This window comes from Bos indicus, chromosome 9 (genome assembly GCF_029378745.1).
Source record: "Bos indicus isolate NIAB-ARS_2022 breed Sahiwal x Tharparkar chromosome 9, NIAB-ARS_B.indTharparkar_mat_pri_1.0, whole genome shotgun sequence".
NCBI lineage: Eukaryota > Metazoa > Chordata > Mammalia > Artiodactyla > Bovidae > Bos > Bos indicus.
The window spans coordinates 9,544,257-9,565,050 of NC_091768.1; the positions used below are offsets into that span (position 1 = coordinate 9,544,257).

General features: G+C 38.8%; 1 protein-coding gene across 1 annotated transcript in view; it reads right to left on the reverse strand.

Annotated features, from left to right (window-relative positions):
- The window catches only part of COL9A1 (collagen type IX alpha 1 chain), a 90,085-nt gene extending 78,569 nt beyond the window's left edge, over window positions 1–11,516 (reverse strand). The window contains 5 exon segments of the mRNA XM_070795675.1: window positions 2,918–3,314; window positions 9,411–9,543; window positions 9,677–9,754; window positions 10,896–10,969; window positions 11,470–11,516. Coding sequence (XP_070651776.1) covers window positions 2,918–3,314; window positions 9,411–9,543; window positions 9,677–9,754; window positions 10,896–10,969; window positions 11,470–11,483 — 696 coding nt within the window. The 5' untranslated portion in view covers window positions 11,484–11,516.
- Between the last annotated feature and the right edge of the window lie 9,278 nt (window positions 11,517–20,794).

A 20,794-nucleotide genomic window follows, 5' to 3' on the forward strand; every position in this document is an offset into this window, starting at 1 on the left:
CACTAAGTGAGCAGGAGTGCCACCGATGTCTGAGGACATGTTTCCACTGTGTGAACTTCCTTCTTTTAGAAAAGAATCTTATCTGTCCTGCAAAGAAGATTCTAAAAAACTTCCGCAAATCACAAATACCTTCCAAAATGAAAATGATGATATCCTTTATAAAGAACGATATGTGGTTACACATATTTCTATTTTTCTCAAAAGGGAAGTTAGTTGGCACAGAGAAAATAGGGAATACTAGGAATTTTACGCCCAACACTGTTTCTCACAGGCCAAGAAATCTACGTGAGATTGTGTCTTCAACTGAAAAAATGGAGCTAATCCTATCTGTGCTTGCTGTCTTATGAAATTGTTGAAAGGATAAAGTAAGGTAATGAGAGAAAAAAAAGCACTTCTAAAACTTTAAATTGGTATATTAGGGGTATGAAGATGCTAAAAAGACATAAATAGGGTTTACTTATGTAGAATCTTCTACTTCTTTGTCTTATACAGGGTCAAATTAAGGAATACATTTTGGGGACAACTTTGGGCTTCCCAAATGGCTCAGGTAGCAAACTGTCTGCCTGCAACACAGGAGACCTAGGTTTGATCCCTGGGTCGGGAAGATCCCCTGGAGAAGGAAATGGCAACCCACTCCAGTATTCTGGCCTGGAAAATTCCATGGACGGAGGAGCTGGTAGGCTACAGTCCATGGGGTCACAAAGAGTCGGACAGGACTGAGTGACTTCACTTTCAGTTTCACTTTTGAAGTTGAGATTGTCACTGCCTATCCTTGGGTGTAAGTAGGGTTTGGAGGGCCTATAACCTTGATTTATTTTAGTCACAACACCACATCATCAAATACGGGACTTAAATGCGACTTTAGGCTCAAGTCTCTTTTGTGGTTCCTTGTGATGGAGTCAGAATTCAGTATGAAAGGAAAAAATTGTTCATGCCTGTTGCAAACACTTTTAACATGGACAGAGTGCTGAGTCTGAAAAGCTCCTTGGTGGACCAAAAGCAAACGTAACTCCAGCTGCCAGGTATTTTGTTGCATTCCTGCACATGGCAGAATGAAATCACAGACAGCTGGTCCTAACTGTTCTCCACCATGATGTGAGACTATACTTGGCGGATAACCCACAGTTAGCTGTGACTGGCTAGACTATAACATAATTAATAAATCCTACGACTTTACTGCTGTGGCCATTAGACAGCTTAATAGCTTCCTAGCATGTAGAGTTCAGAATTATAATGATGACATATTTTTTCAAGAACGGTGAGTTAAACCAATTATACAAGTGCTTGATTGACATTCATCACAGTGAGGATGCACTCTAAAGTCTCCTTCCCCTCACTCATGGTCCAGAGTGACACAAACATGGCAGAGGCTGTGTTGTCTGAAGGCCACCCCAGTGCCATTGCAAAGATCTTGCTGCCACAAAATTTCAAGAGGGCACACCAGTGGTCCCATTGGCTTTCTAACCCAGCCACTTGAGGTGTGATAACTCATTAGCTGGAGAAATACTTGCTCGAGTGTCTACAAGCCAGAGCGGTAATGTGGCAGTTATAAATTGCTTCCTGTCCATCACAGAATATAGAAATTTCACACTACCCTTCACACTAATCACAATTCTTCCCTTGAAAATAGGTTATTTGAACAATTCCATTACTGAGATGCCCGCTAACCTTTCCTTCTTTGGAGAAGCGTGCAGGAACCATTCAGAATCATTGTGTCACCCCCTGCTACACTCCACGATATGAGTTCTGTGACTAGAATTTAACAACTCTGTACCAGAGAGAGAGCAGAGAGTGTAGAGGATCAAGCACTTATTTATTGAGCTCTAAATTCTTTAGTTTTTTCCAGAAGATCACTTGCCCTGTAAGATTTAGTTTTTAAATTTCTGTAATATTATATAATATCCTTTTAAAGGATAACTCAGTGCAAGTTTAACAATTCAAAATGATAGAACTATATGGTACTAGTTGGCACAAGTTTACATGTCTTTATGTAATCCCTTATCTTTATGTCCATAGGTCTCTACGGCAAAATCACAAACAGAGCTCTAAAATCCTTTGCTTTCATAATATGTCAAGCAAGACTTGACCACGAAATATTGTGCCATCTACTGGAGAAGGAAATGGCAACCCACTCCAGTGTTCTTGCCTGGAGAATCCCAGTGATGGGGGAGCCTGGTGGGCTGCCGTCTATGTGGTCGCAGAGTCGGACACGACTGAAGCAACTTAGCAGTGCCATCTACATCATTTCTACATCTTCTGGGTCAGATACCATATGACTTCCTAACCTCACCTCTCACATGCTGCAATTACTATCTCTGCCCCCTCTATGCCCCCTCACACACATACTCACATTTTTACATGTACACTTCATCCCAACTATCCAGGCTCCTGATCTGTGAACATGGTTTATTTCCTATCTCTTTTTCCTCTCATTCTTTTGCTCTCAGCTAGAATGCACTTTCTCCTCTTCTTTTACCAATTCAAATCCTTCCATGTCAAGCTCCATTGCTTCTGAGAAGAATGGGATTCTTGATTAACTAAATTTACCATTCATATTAACCTTACTTTGAATATGGCCATTGGTTATTTATACATAATATGTATCACACCAGTGTGGGTTTTTGCAGGTTGCCTCAGAGGATTCTGGGTGCTCCAGGTGGTCATGTAGCATCTTCCAAGTAGGCTTTCAACTACTTGGGACCAGGAGCTGTCTACTCAACTGGCTCTGCTTCCGCATTCCATGCTACGCTCAAAAGAGGCATTAAAGACGTTTTAAAAAACTGATTGAAAAACCTTTTAAAAGTGAATAACTGCCCATTGTTTAAGATATCTGGGTGATTTTTAAAGATGCTGAGGTCTTAATTTTTACCATTCTGGATTCATCTTAATGTCCCTTAGTGTATGACTGTATACTTACCGGAACAGAAACTTGAGGATTATCCACAAGTTTTCCCAGCACAGCAAAGCCATCGACATCGATTTGACCTCTTGGCTTTATAGGTAAGGACTCAATCCTGTTGCAGTCAACGAAAAGAGTCGCACTGCTCCTTTCCACGCCAATCATGATCTTATGCCACTGGGAATCGAACAAGGAGGGCAAATTCGAAAAGGCTGCAGTTTGGAGACTTCCATCCAGCCCCTTGTATGAAAATGAAACAGATTTTGTTTGGCCATTAATCTTCACGCCAACTTGCTCCTTCCCTGAGGAATCCTGAATCTGCCAAATGCTCCAGTGCTTTTCAAGTGTGCTTCCAGTCATCCGAAAAGTGGTTAGAAAGGAGTATTCTTCAGGCAGCCCATTGGGATATAAATGCCTGAGTAAAATTGTAAGACAGTAAATATAACTCTTGTTTTTTGTATTCAGGTGTATTACCATATTTCCTAATTATGCTATTTTAGATTCCAGACCTACGGAAACACCACAGTGTGAAATCCATGTGCTAGCTGTTCTTTCATGACTGTTCATAAAGACCTTTACTGAAGTCCATTCATGTGCATTAAAGTTCCATCTTAAAATACACATTAAATACAAAACTCCCTCATAGCTAAGAAAGGTCCCCAAATGCCACATAATTTCAACAGTGTTACTATTTATGCTACCTAAAGAGCTACTGTTCAGCAATCCCACCTCAAAAACACATTCTGCCAAAAAACACATTCTTGCAAAGTTCTTGGCCACATTCTTCCACAAATGACAGAAGAGAACATTTGAAATCCAAATCAGCTCTACCAATTTACATGTTTAATTAAAGCAGGTTCTTAAAATTGTATTTTGATGTAACATGTTAAGATTATTTGTTATTTTCATAATTGGATCTTCTCCTCCCCAAATATAACCTAGACTCACATAAGCATTTTGAGTATCAGTCACTTGCAGATGTGAGATCAGTCCCTTCACACTGAGCATGTTTGTCTTTTCCAGGATCTTCAAAGTATGAAGTTAAAGTGACAGCTGGTTGCTTGTCAGTGGACATGGGACAAGGGAAATGTGACCAGTTCTTACTTCTCTATTGCAACCCAGTTGTTCCCCAATCTGCCAGTTAAAACTGTGGCCCCTTCCTAATTTACTGCTTTAAGTGGCAGCAATAAGACGTCAGTGTCCCTCCTGCACCCTCCTCATCTTTGGAGGCAGCTGTCTGGAGCAGCATCAGCTACTTGGGTGGTCTTCTCTTGAAACCAAGTGGCTCAAGGCAGAAGACCACACTTTTAAAAATCAGGACCTAGTAAATGTAAATATCACCTTCACATCTCTATCTTCAAGGTTGTATCATTCTACTTTCGTCCTCATAAGCATAGAGAAATTATTAAGCAAAGGATAAATCTTAGGAAAAGTGAAGTCGCTCAGTCATGTCCGACTCTTTGCAACCCCATGGACTATAGCCTACCACGCTCCTCCGTCCATGGGATTTTCCAGGCAAGAGTACTGGAGTGGGTTGTCATTTCCTTCTCCAGAGGATCTTCCCAACCCAGGGATTGAATCCAGGTCTCCTGCATTGTAGGCAGACGCCTTATCATCTGAGCCACCAGGGAAGTTTAGGTAAACTAGATGCCAATTAATTTTGTTTGACATTGCTTAAAACAGTTATGGACCAGGACCCAAAGCCTCAGATAACCTTCCTTCAGATCATACTCCAGTTTATAGTCCTCTTCTGTGTAAAGAAGCCTTCCAAGTGGCTCAGACGGTAAAGCGTCTGTCTACAATGTGGGAGACTGGGGTTCTATCCCTGTGTTGGGAAGATCCCCTGGAGAAGGAAATGGCAATCCACTCCAGTACTATTTTCCAGTACTGGAAAATCCCACGGACAGAGGAGCCTGGTAGGCTACAGTCCATGGGGTCGCAAAGAGTTGGACATCACTAAGCAACTTCATTTTCACTTTTCACTTTCTGTGTAAAGAAGAAAAGATAAGAAGAAATATCTAAGTGGATAGTGGTTTATTTATTACAAACTAATATGGTGGTGGTCATGGTCATTTAGTCGCTAAATCATGTCTGACTCCTGCGACCCCATGGACGGTAGCCTGCCAGGCTCTTTTGTCCATGGGATTTTCCAGGCAAGAATACTGGAGTGGGTTGCCAATTCCTTCTCTGGGGGAATCTTTCCAACTCAGGGATCGAACTCAGGTCTCCTGCATTGCAGGCAGATTGTTTTCCCATTGAGCCACCTGGAAAGCCCCAACACATATAAATGTATTGTGTTGCCATATGTGCAATGCCAGTTACATTAAGATATATTGTTGGGGTCAGAAATTCCTAAACCAAAACATACCTCAGTTCCAAGAATATTTAGCTATAAGTGAAAATATTCAACTTGCTATGATTTTCTGTCTTTAGCTATAAAATTTTATCATCTTTATTATAGCGTAAGCAAACATATAACTTCTTTCACTTCAAATATTTTTGCAAATCTTCAATAAAATGGGTCAACTAAGTCAACAAATGTCATTGTTTTGTTAGTTTTACAAAACTAACAAAAATTGGAAAATTTTCTTTTGAGTACTCTTATCATCCAAGTACTTCTTTTAGCCATTGTTTTCTAACATTACTGGCTTTTATTCATAAGACTGGGTGGATTTCCTTTGCAGCTTTTATTTTTAACTGGTCACTGGAGATGCTTATTATTCTCTTTGAAAATCTTTCAATTCTCTACATATATTTTATATCTGTCATGTGCACGGGAGGTTTAAACATGTACATTTAAAAAGATTCACTTTGGAGCTAAAGAGGAAAAAACATATACAGCAACTATTTACTATCCTATGTTCCCCAGATGGGGATGTTTAACATACATATTTCAATATTTTTTAATATAAGTTATTTCCCTTAAGATTTTTCAGACTGTACCTATTCCAGAGAGCCCTCTAAACTAAGAGGTTCACTAATGACAGTTTAAGATACTGCTTACTGTGTAATTATAAAATCTTAAAGAACATTATACATCTCATTTAACCAACTAAATTAGTTTAGAACTAGGAGATACATTTTTAAAGTTTTATTCAATGATGAAATTTGGCATTTTTGCAATTTAAATTACAGATATAGTCTTTTGAGTATTCTTTTCAATAATTGATGTGAATTTAACTGGATACTTAAAGAATTGGTGCAGGTAGTTAAAAATAGTTATTGTTGAGGTGTGAGGTTTTCCAAGAAAAAGGATAAACCCTAGTGTTTTGTCTCCTCTTACTTAAACCATTAATTTCCTAGGCTTTTAAAAAACTATATGTGTCACCTATTATTTGTTTAAAGATGTACTGGGGAAGGCTGTAGAGTTTCATCAGAGAAAACAACTCTATTTGTTTTGATTCTAGAAGTCACAGTAACTTCTTCACATGACTCCTTTGCAAAGACATTAGGAGGTTAACTGAGGGATGTCTCCCAATTTGTGCTTCATCAAATTTTTCCTGCTAAATAAGCAAAGAGATTATGTTGAAGGTAGGATATGATAAAATGTCTTCATTTACTTCTGACTTGGTCAAGTTGTTTTCTTTTTTTTTTTAATGGGAGGTTGTTGGGGTCACTAGAAAACCATTTATGGACATTAAATCAAGAGTATCCAACTCTCTCTCTCTCCATATATGTGAATATAATATGTGTGTATACAATATAATCAAGATTGTCATGTTATTAATCTTTCAAACTAAGTTAATGCATTAAAAGGAAAGAGGAGAAACATGATGAGAAGAGAAAACTCCTTTTAGTGTTCAGATTGGTTATATACGTACATTTACTTGTATGTACCTAAGACCATTTAAAAGTTCTCACAAGTCTAATTCATAGAACAGTTAGTCCCATTGTCTTTTTTGGATACTTAAGATTCTGTTCTTGAAAATATGCTATGCATGTCGATAAGCAAACTTGACAGCATACATAATTTAAAAGAGGCTGAATCTATAAATGATTAATTTCATTATGTTACAATCTGCACAGAATATCTTAAGAGGAGAATCATACAGTTTGAATAAAAGATAAGAAGTCCTTGGACCATGGAACATTTGTTTATGACTTTAACCCATGAAAAGCTAAAAACTGTATTTGTTGCTGCAAACAAACACAACATATCTGAAGCACGAGATGAGAATGTAAAACTCTTATGCCTAAAATAAAGAATTAAAAGCATCAAAATTATGTGGTTATGAATATTTTTAAAAATTGAAAAGATAAATAACCACAAATTATGATTCTATCATGTTAGCTCCATGCGCTATAACCTTCCTCCCACGAAGATCAGCCTATATTCTCCAGCACAGAAATCCCCTTAAAAGTCAAGATGGTCTACTGCATGCGTGGTTTGAGAACAATTCCAGTTTCTGCCTTTTTAAAGCAGGACTGCTTGGACTTTCCTGGTGGCTCAGATGGTAAAGCATCTGCCTACAATTCAGGAGACCTGGGTTTGATCCCTGGGTTGGAAAGATCCCCTGGAGAAGGAAATGGCACCCCACTCCAGTACGATTGCCTGGAAAATCCCATGGACAGAGGAGCCTGGTAGGCTAAGTCCATGGGGTCGCAAAGAGTCGGACACAACTGAGCGACTTCATTTGGTTGGTGCAGGGCAACTTAAGAAGAAAGAGTCCACTAAGGAAAAGGCCGCATCAGCACCTCTGCCCTCTAGTGCTCTCCACTATTACAGCAACACTTCACCAATGCCCCTGTGCACCTGGCTCTCCTGGAGCCCTCTCAGTTGAGCAATATTTACTCTTCATGGCAACCAGTGGCATTGCTAGTGTTATTCCTAATTCTAACCTATGGGAACTGGGTCAAAGACAGTTTAAGAAACTTGCCCAAGGGGCTCCATCCATCTCAGCCCTGGTTCTCCTCCTTCCCTTTTTTTTCCCTCCTACTCTCTTCTTCTACTTCCTTCCTCCTTCTTCCTTAATACGTAAAACAAGAGCCTTTAGTCTTTGTGCGGACAGGGAGTCAGAATGATAGAGACTATGGGACATTAGTTGTAGCCTATGAAAAATATTTCGTGACCACTTTAGGTGCTTAAATAAAAACAAGAAAGACAAGCGGGAGGAAGGAAGGCTGCGTGGCCTCCACCTCTGAACTTAGAGTTAATGACAGTCCAGACAGTACCTTAAATTTAGAGAAGAAAGGTCAGCATTAGGGTCTGGTGTCATGTTCAATTATTTTATTAAAGAAATAAAAATCAGAGTATTCTAAACTTATTTAAGAATACATCCAGCTCTTCTGTACATGAAAAGAAAATATATGAAAAATCCAAATGTTAATCTTTCCAAAGGCAACTGGTTTCCAGGGTCACTATGGGGAGTAGTGGTTAAAGGCACAGCCCCTGAATCAACTCTGCCTGGATTTCAATCCTCTCAGCACCGCCTCACCCTGCGACGTTATGCAAGCAACTTCAACTCTCTGGCCTCAGTTTGCTCTTCCATGAAATATGGATAAAAATGTCCCCACCACAAAATTGTAATAAGGATGCTATTTAGTGTTGATTAGTAAATCTAGAAAAAGAGCTTATACAGTGTACTATTATTGTTTTATAAAATATAATATGTTCAAAACACGAATTTCTATATGCAATCTGGAACTATATCAGACTATTCTAATTTTACCAAAATTTTCATTATTATTAACACTTAGCATTTCTATGATATTCTTTTGCTGTTCTAATTAGTCATTATTTACCTTTACATCTTAGTTTCTATCGATGTCTTAATTTTCTTGTTCATATACTAAAGAAATCTTAACCACATTTTTTACCTAAAACATTCATTCAGCATCAACATCACATTTAAGGTATTTAGGTAATATAAAGCTGAAAACCCTGAAGCTCATTCATAACAATGTCATGACTCAATACCTACACATGCATTAAAACATCTTGGTTATAAATGATTTAAAGAAGAAAAAGCTTAGCTCCAGAGAAGGAGATACAGGATTTTTTAAAGTATTATCACTGCCATTGTTTCTCTTATCATTATTCTAGTTTTAGTTTTGTCTGGGTCCTGCCAGGAGCCAAGCATTGGATGTGTGGATCTATTTCAGCACCGGGATACTTGAACAGCTCCATTGTGAGCCTTCTAACCACTGGGTGGTTTCTAGTTAAATTTATGCTTAACCCCTGGCACTTTTCACAGAGGGTCCTTTCAGGCAAAAACCAGACAAATTATAGAAAAACAGAGAGCAAAGTAATAAGAACATGTCCTGAATCAATGTATAATAGTCTCAGTGATTTTTTTTCCTGGAATGGAAAGTAAATTACACACTGAAAACATGAAAAGCATTCACATATTTGGGCACTAAAGATAGGTAGGTAAATAAATTCCTTCATCTTTAAATAAAATCATGATCCAAGAAACATTGAGCTGGGAAAGACTCTCTAACATTGGATAGATTTTCATTTTTTAAACTGTGTTTGAAGCTAGTAACTAAATCAAGTATTTTTTTATATTACCTGGTTGGAATCCTGAAGTCTACATTATTTCCCAACTTGTAAGCCACCTGTAAGGCAGTTGATCCAACTACCCTCTGGATAGCCCTTCTGGATGCTGCTTTATCTATCTGGAACTGAGAAATCAAGTCAAATCCTACAGAAAGGGGACATAAGATAAAAGTAAAATGAGACTAGTTTCATTCCTCTCCAGAGCCTTTCCCAGTAAAAGATGTATCAGGTAGATTTGTAGAAAGCCTGCATTGTCAATATGATACACTGCTACTCACCTGGTAAATCATCTTGTCCAATCCTGACCTTTGGACAGAGTTCATTTTCACCATTGGAATTTGAATTAACAGGGAACCCTGCAAAGGAGATAGCATGTCATCTTCCCTCAACCCCTACAGAGATCACAGGAATATACCAATAATAATAAGAGCTGAGCAATGACTTAAAGTGCAATATTATACTAAACAGCTTCATGTCCAGTAGTATATTTGGCTTTAACTCTACAACTCTGTGATTATAATTTATTCATATTCAACCCATCCTGGGTTGAAGACACAAAGTTGCTTTAATAACGTGTGTTGGGAAAATGTTCCCTTTGGGGAAGTTTGGAATTTGTTCTTTTTGGAACCACATCTGCATGATGTTCTGAATGGCACAGTGTCAGAACCCTATTTGGTTTGGGCTAGAATATATTGCTTTAAGCACCACAAATTTTAGAGATCCCGAGAGAATCCAGAGCCAATTCAATGGTACTTCTGAAGAGTGGAGTTCTTAAGAATCTTTGTCAAGTAGAGGAAGGAGCTGAGGATTTCTCAGGATTCCCTAAGCCTACATAAATAGAGAGAATGTACTTGATTTCACTTGAGATCAAATAAGTGTTCCAACTAAAATAATACCAGCATCTTAGAATGGGGAAGAGTAGTGAGGAGAAGAAAAGAAATCATGTGAATTAAACCCTCAATCACAAGGAGGATGAAAAATCCTAGAATGAAATTTGGTGCTTCTTAGCAAGTAAAAGATTGTAGGGAGGGCCACTTTTTTCAACAACACAAAAGCCTTCTTGTAACTGTCCAAACCCAGTGTCCTTCTGAGACTCACCTGGTGACAGACACTTCCTAGATTTCAGAAAAAGCATTTTCCGGTTACATAGCTTTGGCCTGCAATTTCAGTCCATCAAACATACTCTTTACACCTCATCTGACCTCAGATTATTGGCTTCTATCTATTCATCCATCCACCCATCCATCTAACATTACCAACCACCATCTGAACCAGGTAGATGCTGGGCTAGACACAGGTTAGGCTTCCTGCCCAACTGTGGTCACAGCCAAGACTTCTCCATATGCAGCACTGAACACGGCCATAAAATACACCGACAGCCAAAGCAGGATTGAAGGAGGGTGTGAAGGACCCTGGCTGTCTCACTCAGCCACAGACCTGCCCAGTCCTTTCAGGGAACAAGTAGTATTTTGAAATCGAGAAACTGGGACCTCTTACTTGGGCGACGCTTGACAGTCACTGATGCCCAGGTCCCCAGGAAACTGCATACAAAGAAGAGAACTGGAATTTTCCTAAAGAGGAGAGAAGAAAAATGTCTCAAACAGGAGTCCTTCCAGGTGGGGACTATGTCACGATTTTAAAAGTGGCACACCTGATGAATGCAGGTGACTGGTCCTCAGCCTAGTTTATTTTTTTTCCATTTTCTTTACTAAATTCAATTGAGAGAGTTCATGAATTCTCAGTTTCCCAACTCCTATTCTAAAATGATCACAAGACGACTGGTTTTCCCTGTCTCGCTTTCTCCATACCTACCTATCTTGCTGTTTCTACCCCTCTGTCTCTGTCTCTGCTTTCTTTTATCTTCTTTCTCTGCCTCTCCATTTTGGCGGCTGTCTCTCTTCTCTCTCGTTTTCACTCTTTTCTCACTCTCTCTCGTCTCTCTCCATCTCCCTCCTCTCCCCTCCCTTCCCTCTCTCCTCGCCTGCTACCACTACTGTAAAAACACAGACCCCTGACTCTGAGCGCCCCCAGTCCAGTCTCCCCACCACTGCTTTCCATCTCAAAGTCTTACCATAAGCTCTTCATTTTCCCAACTGGCTTTCCTTCGTTGCCAACAGTCCCAATGAAGACGGGACTGTAGGGGAGTCAATACTCCCCAAGGCCCCTTCAGTGCCACCCCAGGGCTGAGTTCTGGGCCAGCCTTGGTCCCTCCTGCCCTTGTGAGGGCTAAAAGCAAAGGGAGTGGACCAGAGGCATCTGGTGCTACTTTAAGCCAAAGCAGAGGGAAGGGGTGGGGAGATGCCGCCCAGTAAGGCCAGGCCTAGTCAGGGGTGTGTCCCCAAAGCTAACGAGGTTATACTGAAAGAGGGACTAGCAAGGGAACATTTGCTGAAAAGAAAAAAAAAAAAAAAAAATCAGGATGTGGAGAAGTTCACAGGCAAGCTGCTATAAGGACACAGTGGAAACTTTGAGAACTGCTATAGGAATACAGTGGAAGCTTTTAGAGCAAAGTAGGGATGTGGGGGTTCACGGGGGCCCCGGTGCCCAGTCAACCTTGTTCTGAATCTCCGTTTGTTCTGACATGCTTCAGTTGTATGTCCTCCAGCAAATTAGTTAATACGTCTGTCACTCTGCTGCCTTAACTGCAAAACAAGTTGAAAATAGTTACCCCCAAATAGTTGTTTAGAGAATTAAACTGGATAGCAAGCAGAGTCTTGCACCTGGTTCAGGAGAACCATCATTATTCCCATCATCGTTATCATTGATGTTAATATTGAGTCATTGTTATTGAGTTAATATTTCACCACGTGTTCCCCTCTACTGAAAGTACTTGAAGCCTGATAACATTCAGTGTTCGTGACATTATAAGGTAAGACTAACATTATTCCCACTTTAGAGGTGAGACAACTGAGGCACAGAAAATGAAGTAACTTATAACTTCAAAGTTGCACGGCTAATTTACTCAACACTTGTGAGCTCTCTGCACTTGTTGGCTAGAGAGCCTGATAAAATCTCAAGCCTCAGGTCTTATTTCTTCCTAAACTCTATGGTAACAATACGAGTTGAGCAGAATATTCTTGGAAATCAGTGACATCTTATGCTCTAAAAACAAGTTGAGTGCAAGTTACCAGGAACACAGATCTGGAGAGAGAGATTTCTATCAGTCCCGTGTCAGACATACCCACCTTCTCCCAGAACCTGAGCAAGTCAAGAGTGAGTCCCCACCCCATCCACTCAGGACGGTCCAGGCCAAACTCAAGGACTGTTAGGGACAGGGGATCTAAAAGTCCTAATGAGCCATGGTATCTAGCATGAAGTAGTTTTGCTTCCTCGACATTTCTTTAAGTTTCAAATAAACTAACTTTTTGTTCCACTGCAAAATAAGCAGTGTTTCTTCTTATGTTTTGTTTGTTCCCCTTGCCCCACCTCAAAAAAAAAAAAAATTCTTTCCTCTTCTGCCTCCCTCAGCTCACTGAAGGGTTTGGCTGAGGAAATGGGAGCTAGGCAAACTCCACCACCCATTTGCTTTCATTGCTTTTCTACTCGTGACCTACCTGTTGGAGTCCTGTCTCCCCACAGTGCTGGGACATCCATTTCCTCATGTTGTTTGGAGTTTTCCATGCATCCCTGTCATTCTCCTTCCATCTATCCAAGACGATTTCCCTGGGCAGCCATTTTGGTTGAGTCACAGAATTACAGGTGGTCCTGCCTTAGCCTACTCTTAAAAGTCAACCAGGGCGTATCTTATCTAAATGGAGCAGTTTACTAGCCCAGAGAACTGACTCTCTAGATAAACCTCACTTAGTCTTTAGAGACATCAACAATGACTCACTCTTAAGTAAGAGTGTGTTCAGACTGAGGACAGAAAAAGTCTGCTGCGTAAGCTGGAGCCCTTGGCCTAGAAGAGCCCACATTTCCGTGAGTAAATAAGGAGTGACATCAAGATGCAACCCAGTAAGTGCTGTTCCACAAATATGACAAACTGGGTCAAAGTGATCAAAGTAGGGGTTGCATTGTCACAGCCGTTCTTAGAACAATGTAAAAAGCTTTTGAATGAGCCAAATGACATGATGAAATTCTGCACTGGTTTCTAGTTATAAAAAGAACCTTCTATTGCACAGCATCTCAGTTAGAAAGCACAGAAATCCTCATCTCCGTTACCTTCTGACTTCTGCTTCTAAAGGGCCATATGGGTCCCAATTCTCCTGTTAGTAACCTAATTATGCTCTGTGTAATTCAGGGGGCATATGCTTCCTATACAAAATCAGTCTTAGGTCTCCTTTATATGGCAGAAACCAACACAGACCAGGTTGTAATATCATCTTTTATCTGCTGCCAATAAACTTTAAAATTGCTTTAATAAAATTCAGAGAAAATTATGATTAAAAAAGAATTGACCCTCTACTGGTAGGACATCAAAGGAGACATCTTGACATCCCAAAATCACACAAGGTAAGCCAACCCTAGATCCATAGGGAAACGGGCTTTCTCCAAAAGCACCCTCTCCACTGAAGTTATCTATTTGCTAAACAAGTCCTCTAATATATTACTCCAGGAAAGAACTGGCAGGTTTCCCCATGGAATTATGGTTTTTGAGATATTCTTTTGTTAAGTGTTTTAAAAATCTCACCTCTGCTTTTGCTCCTGCCCCATCTCACTTTGAAGAATCTTCTATAGCTGGGATCTGAAGGCAAACTTTTAATAAAAAGATAAAAGAATAGAGAAGAAAATGGGTTTGCTTATAAGTGGTTTGGTGTATTTCCAGCTTGGCAGTTTTATTTAAGATGGTGAAGAGCAAGCAACTACTCTATTAAGAAAAAAATGTAAATCCAGAGAAAAAATATATTTTAAAATATATATATAAATGTAAAATATTTTTTAAAGATAAAAAGATATTTTTATCTAACATGCATATTTAAGGACACTTTTCCCTTCCTCCTCCCATCCCCATTTTCTATTAGTCATATTTCCTAATATGACATTAACCACTATCATTGTGGCTCAGACTGTAAAGAGTCTGCTTACAATGCTGGAGACCCAGGGTCCATACCTGGGTCGGGAAAATCCCCTGGAGAAGGAAATGGAAACCCACTCCAGTATTCTTGCCTGGAGAATCCCATGGACAGAAAGGAGCCTGGCAGACTACAGTCCATGAGATCACAAACAGTTGGACATGACTGAACGACTCATATGCCATTAGGGTCTCAAAGGGAGCAGTACAAACCCTGCAGTATTCCCCTCTGGTCATGCTACAGCCTAAAGTCACAGGTACACAAGTTTTTTCATCATTAACTCTATTGCCTCACTATACCTAATAGTTCTAATCCTGAAAAACCATATGGAAATGAAATCTGGTTATTTATGTCAGGCTGTAAATGCACCAAGACAGCTTGATATTTTAAATGATCCATTTTATAAACAAAAGTATTTGATACAGAATAATTGTGCTTTAACCTCTCTTAACCCCCCTCAAAACACTGTGCTCTACATAACATATATACACACTGATATTTTCCTTTCTATCCCCCCAGAATTTCATTTACTTACAGTTTAAATTAGGGAACATCATTACAAATAATCATCTTCCTTGATCATCTACTTTCTTCATGTTCACTCAGTCATTCGACAAACACTTCTTGAATCAAGAAGTGTACCCCAAGTATATGTCACTGCTACCAAGTGTCAGGAGTTGAAGAAAGAAAAAGTCGAGTAAATACAACCTTGCCCTGAGGAAGATCATGGCTCAGTGTGGAATCAAATGTAAGAATGACTGTGAAATAACAAGTGGAAGAGGCTGCACCATCACTGAAAACAAGTATGAACTCAGTCCAGGAGCACTGAGAAATTTTTCAGTTAAAAAAAAAAACATAATTCACCCTTCACCCGTTTTGCTGACCCTCCAACCCTCTGCCTCTTTGGTAACCACCAATTTGTTCTCTGCATTTATGATTTTTTTTCATTTGTTTGTTTGAGGTTTTTTTCAGATTCCATATATGAGTGAAATCATATAGTATTTGTCTTTCTTCTTCTTTGTTTCACTTAGAATAGTACTTCCCATGTCCATCCATGTTATCACAAATGCCAAGATTTCATTCTTTTTATAGCTGAGTATACAATATTCCATTGTATATATGTAACACACCTTCTTTATCCATTCATCCATTGATAGATATGGATTATTCTCATATCTTGACTATTGTAAATAGTACTGCAACAAACATGGGGGTAAGTATGTGTTTTTAATTAGTGGCTGCAACCAATTTATAGTCCAATCATCAATTTAAGAGGGGTGCTTTTTTTCCCACATCCTTGCCAACATTTGTTATTCCTTCTTTTTGAGAATAGCCTTTCTAATAGGTGTGAGGTGATATTTCATTGTGGTTTTGATATGCATCTCTCTAATAATTAGGGATATTGAATATATTTTCATGTGTCTGTTTCCCATCTGTATGACTTCTTTGGAAAATGTCTATTCAGATCCTCTGCCTATTTTTTAATCAGGTTGTCTGTTTTTGTTGTTGTTGAGTTGTATGAGTTCTTTACATATTTTGGACATTAAGCCCTTACCAGATATTGTATTTATAAATACCCTCTTCCATTCAGTAGGTTACCTTTTCACGTGATGAAGGATTCCTTCACTGTGCAGAAGCGTTTTTGTTTGATTCAGCCCGTATGTTTACTTTTGTTTTGTATCTCTTGTCTTTGGAGTCAGATCCACAAAAGCATTGCTAAGAACGATGTCAAGGAGTTTTACTCTATATGTCTTCTCCTAGGAGTGTTGTGATTTCAGGTCTTATATTCAACTCTTTAACCCATTTTGAGGTAATTTTTGTGTGTGGTGTAAGACAGGTGTCTAGCCTCATTCTTTGCATGTGGTTGTCCAGTTTTCTTAACACCCTTTATTGAAGAGACTCTCATTTCTCCTTGGATTCCCTGTCATAAATTAATTGTCCATATATGTGTCTATATCAGTCCAGTTCTGTCGCTCAGTCATATCCGACTCTTTGTGACCCCATGGACTGCAGCATGCCAGGCTTCCCTGTCCATTACCAACTCCTGGAGCTTGCTCAAACTCATGTCCATTGAGTCAGTGATGCCATCCAACCATCTCATCCTCTGTCGTCCCCTTCTCCTCCTGCCTTCAATCTTTCCCAGCATCAGAGTCTTTTCCAATGAGCCAACTCTTCGCATGAGGTGGCCAAAGTATTGGAGTTTCAGTTTCAGCATCAGTCCTTCCAATGAACACCCAGGACTGATTTCCTTTAGGATGGACTGATTGGATCTCCTTGCAGTTCAAGGGACTCTCAAGAGTCTTCTCCAGCACCACAGTTTAAAAGCATCAATTCTTCAGCATCTAGAATATTGGCCTGTAATTTTCTTTTCTGTGTTGTCCTTTTCTGGTTTTGGTATCAAGGTTATGCTGGCCTCATAAAATGAGTTTGGAAGCATTTTCTACTCTTCAATTCTTTGGAAGAATTTTAGATATATAGGTATTAAGTCTTCTTTGAATGCTTGGTAGAATTCATCAGTGAAGAGATCTGGTCCTACTTTTGTTTACTGGAAGATTTTTGATCATTGATTTCTATGTCACTACTAGTAACCAGTTTATTCCAATTTCTTTTCATCATGATGCAGTTTTGGCAGATTGTACATTTCTAGAAATTTATCCTTTTCTTCCAAGTTGTTCAATTTGTTGGCTTATAAAATCTCTTGTGGTCTTTGTATATCTGTGGTATCAGTTATAACTGCTCTTTCATTTCTAATTTTATTTGAATAGTCACTCTTTTTTATTGGTTTGTCTAGCTAAAGGCTTGCCAATTTTGTTTATCATCTCAAAGAATCAACTTTTATTAATAGTTTTATTGATCTTTTCTGCTGTCTTTTTAGTCTCTATTTCATTTACTTCTGCTGTGATCTTTATTATTTCCTTCTTTCTACTAACTTAAGGCTTCATCTGTTCTTTTTCTAGATATTTTATTAATAGATAAAAAGTTAGATTGTTTATTTGAGATCTTTTCTTGTCTTCTGAGATAGGCCTATATTACTATGAACTTCTCTCTTAGAACCTCTTTTGCTGTATCCCATAGATTTTGGTACGTCATATTTCTCTTTTCACTATTCTCTAGGTATTTTTTAATTTCTCTTTTGATTTCTTGAATGAGCCTTTGGTAATTCAGTAGCACATTGTTTAATCACCACATTTTTTTTTCAGTTTTATTCTTGTAATTAATTTTTAATTTTATACCATAGTGATCAGAAGAGATGTTTGATATGATTTCAATTTTCTTAAATTTACTGAGACGTTTTTTGTGACCTAATGTGATCTATCTTGGAGAACAGTCCATATGCAATTGAGAATATGTATTCTGCTAGAGCATGCCATCTAACAGCATCAGAATATACATTAATCAGTTCTTGTACTTCTTCCTCTGTTCCTCATTTACATATATTTAGTCTATCTGATTAATGTGCTGCTGCTGCTGCTGCTGCTGCTGCTGCTAAGTCACTTCAGTCGTGTCCAACTCTGTGTGACCCCGTAGACGGCAGCCCATTGGGCTCCGCCATCCCTGGGATTCTCCAGGCAAGAACACTGGAGTGGGTTGCCATTTCCTTCTCCAGATTAATGTGCTACTTAAAGCAAAAGCTTCCTTACTGATTTTTTGTCATGATGATTACTATTCATTGATATAAATGGGGTGTTAAAGTCCTCTACTATTTTTGTAGTGCTGTCAATTTCTTCCTATAAGTTCACTAACTTTTATCTATTTTGGTGTTCCTATATTAGGTTCATATATATGTATAAGTGTTATACCTTCTTTCTGGATTGACTCATCATCATTATGCAATGCCCTCCTTTGACTTTTATTACAGTCTTTGTTGTAAAGGTCTATTTTGTCTGATATGAATATATCTCTGCCAGTTTTTTTCCCCTTCCCATCGTCATGGAATCTCTTTGTCCATTTCTTCACTTTCAGTTGAGTGTGTCTTTCCTTCTGAAGTGAGTCTCCCATGGGCAACATATAGATGGGTTTTATTTTCTTATTCATTTAGCTACTTTATGTCTTAATTGGAGAATTTATTGCATTTACATTTAAAGTAATTATTGACAGACATGTGCTTACTGCCATTTTGTTAATCTTTTCTGGCCATTTTTATATTTCTTCTCTGTTCCTTTCTTCTTCTCTTTCTTTCTTCCTTTGGGGTTTGAGTGCTTTCTTTAATATAATGTTTAGTTTGTGTTCTCATTTTTTGTGTGTTTTTACTATATATTTTTGATTTGTGGTCACTGTGGGGTTCACCTATAATATTTTATGTATATCATGATCTGTTGTAAGTTTATAACTTAAATTTGAACATGTACCATAACTTTACATTTTTACTTCCCCCACCAGGTTTTATATTTTTGACATCACCTTTTATATGTTTTCATTTAATGCATCACTTAATTATTGTAGTTTCAGTTCGCTTTAGAACTTTTGTCTCTTAACCTTCATATTTCCCTTATAAGTTATTAATCCATTAAATTTACTATATAATTACCTTTTTTGGTAAGATTTTTTACTTTACTATGTATTTTGTTATTTATTAGTACTGTTTCTTTTTAGTTTGGGAAAGGAGTATGTCAAAGCTGTATATTGTCACCCTGCTTATTTAACTTATATGCAGAGTACATCATGTGAAATGCCAGGCTGGATAAAGCACAAGCTGGAATCAAGATTGCCAGGAGAAATATCAATAAACTCAGATATGCAGATGACACCACCCTTATGGCAGAAAGCAAAGAGGAACTAAAGAGCCTCTTGATGAAAGTGAAAGAGGAGAGTGAAAAACCTGGCTTAAAATTCAACATTCAAAAAACTAAGATCATGCATCTTGTCCCATCACTTCATGGCAAATAGATGGGGAAACAATGGAAATAGTGACAGACTTTATTTTCTTGGGCTACAAAATCGCTGAGGACCATGACTGTAGCCATGAAATTAAAAGACGCTTGCTCCTTGGAAGAAAAACTATGGCAAATCTAGACAGCATATTAAAAAGCAGAGACATTACTTTGCCAACAAAGGTCCATCTAGTCAAAGCTTTGGTTTTTTCAGTAAGCATGTATGGTTGTGAGAGTTGTATTATAAAGAAAGCTGAACGCCAGAAAATTGATGCTTTTGAACTGTGATATTGGAGAAGACTCTTGAGAAATGCTTGGACTGCAAGGAGATCCAACCAGTCAATCCTAAAGGAAATCAATCCTGAATATTCACTGTAAGGACTGATGCTGAAGCTGAAAGTTCAATACATTGGCCACATGATGCAAGGAGCCAACTCATTAGGAAAGTCCCTGATACTAGGAAAGATCGAAGACAGGAGGAGAAAGGGACAGCAGAGCACAAGATGGTTGGATGGCATCACAACTCAATGGACATGAGTTTGAGCAAGCTCCAGGAGATGGTGAAGGACAGGGAGGCCTGGTGTGCTGTAGTCCGTGGGCTCGCAAATAGTCAGATATGACTTTTTAGTTAAAAGAAGTCCCTTTAACATTTCTTGTTTAGTGGTGATGAACTTCTTTAGGTTTTCCTTATCTGGAAAATTCTTAATCTCTCCTTTAATTCTTAAAGATAACTTGCCAGATAGAGAATTCTTGGTTAAGGCCCTCCACCTTTGACCACTTTAAATATTTCATGCCACTCCCTTTTGGCCTATGAAGTTTCTGCTAAAAAATATGCTGATAGTCTTATGGAGTTTCCCTTGTTCATAACAAAGTATTTTTCTTTTGCTGCTTTTAAGATTCTCTCATTATCTTTAATTCTTTTCATTTTCATTATAATATGTCTTTGTCTCTGTAGGTTCAAGTTATTTGGAACTCTCTGGGGTCCCTAGACCTGGATGTCTATTTCCTTCCCATTATGGTGGGGGTACTCGACTGCCGGAAGCCAGCGTGAGGAACTCCACCCGTGGCAAAGGTCATGAGGAAGGAGGCTCAGCATACGCAAAGGCGGGATCGAGCCTCAGGAGTCCCCCTGGATATTCTTGAGCATCTACCCCCAAAACGAGAGTCTGCCTACTTTACTGCTTTGTGCTCTCACCTCTGACTTTATGGGGGGGGCTGTCCCCCACCACCATCTTGCTCTCTCTGAAAAGGAGTTAACTTACAGCTCCAGTTAATAAAGTTCCTGGGCATAATAGGAGTGTTTAAATCCAAACCCCTCAGATGGCTCTCTAACTTGCCTGACAATTTACCCGGACTCTTACAGCTATGCATACGATTGTTTACAGTCTCCCAACCGTGAGAGGCACAGGAAGCTTAAGATATTCAAATAGCTTAGAGCCTCTCTGAGAGTTAGAAACTGTCAGAATAAAACTAGTAGAAGATTTCGTTGATGAGCCAATGCTTGCTGCCAAGT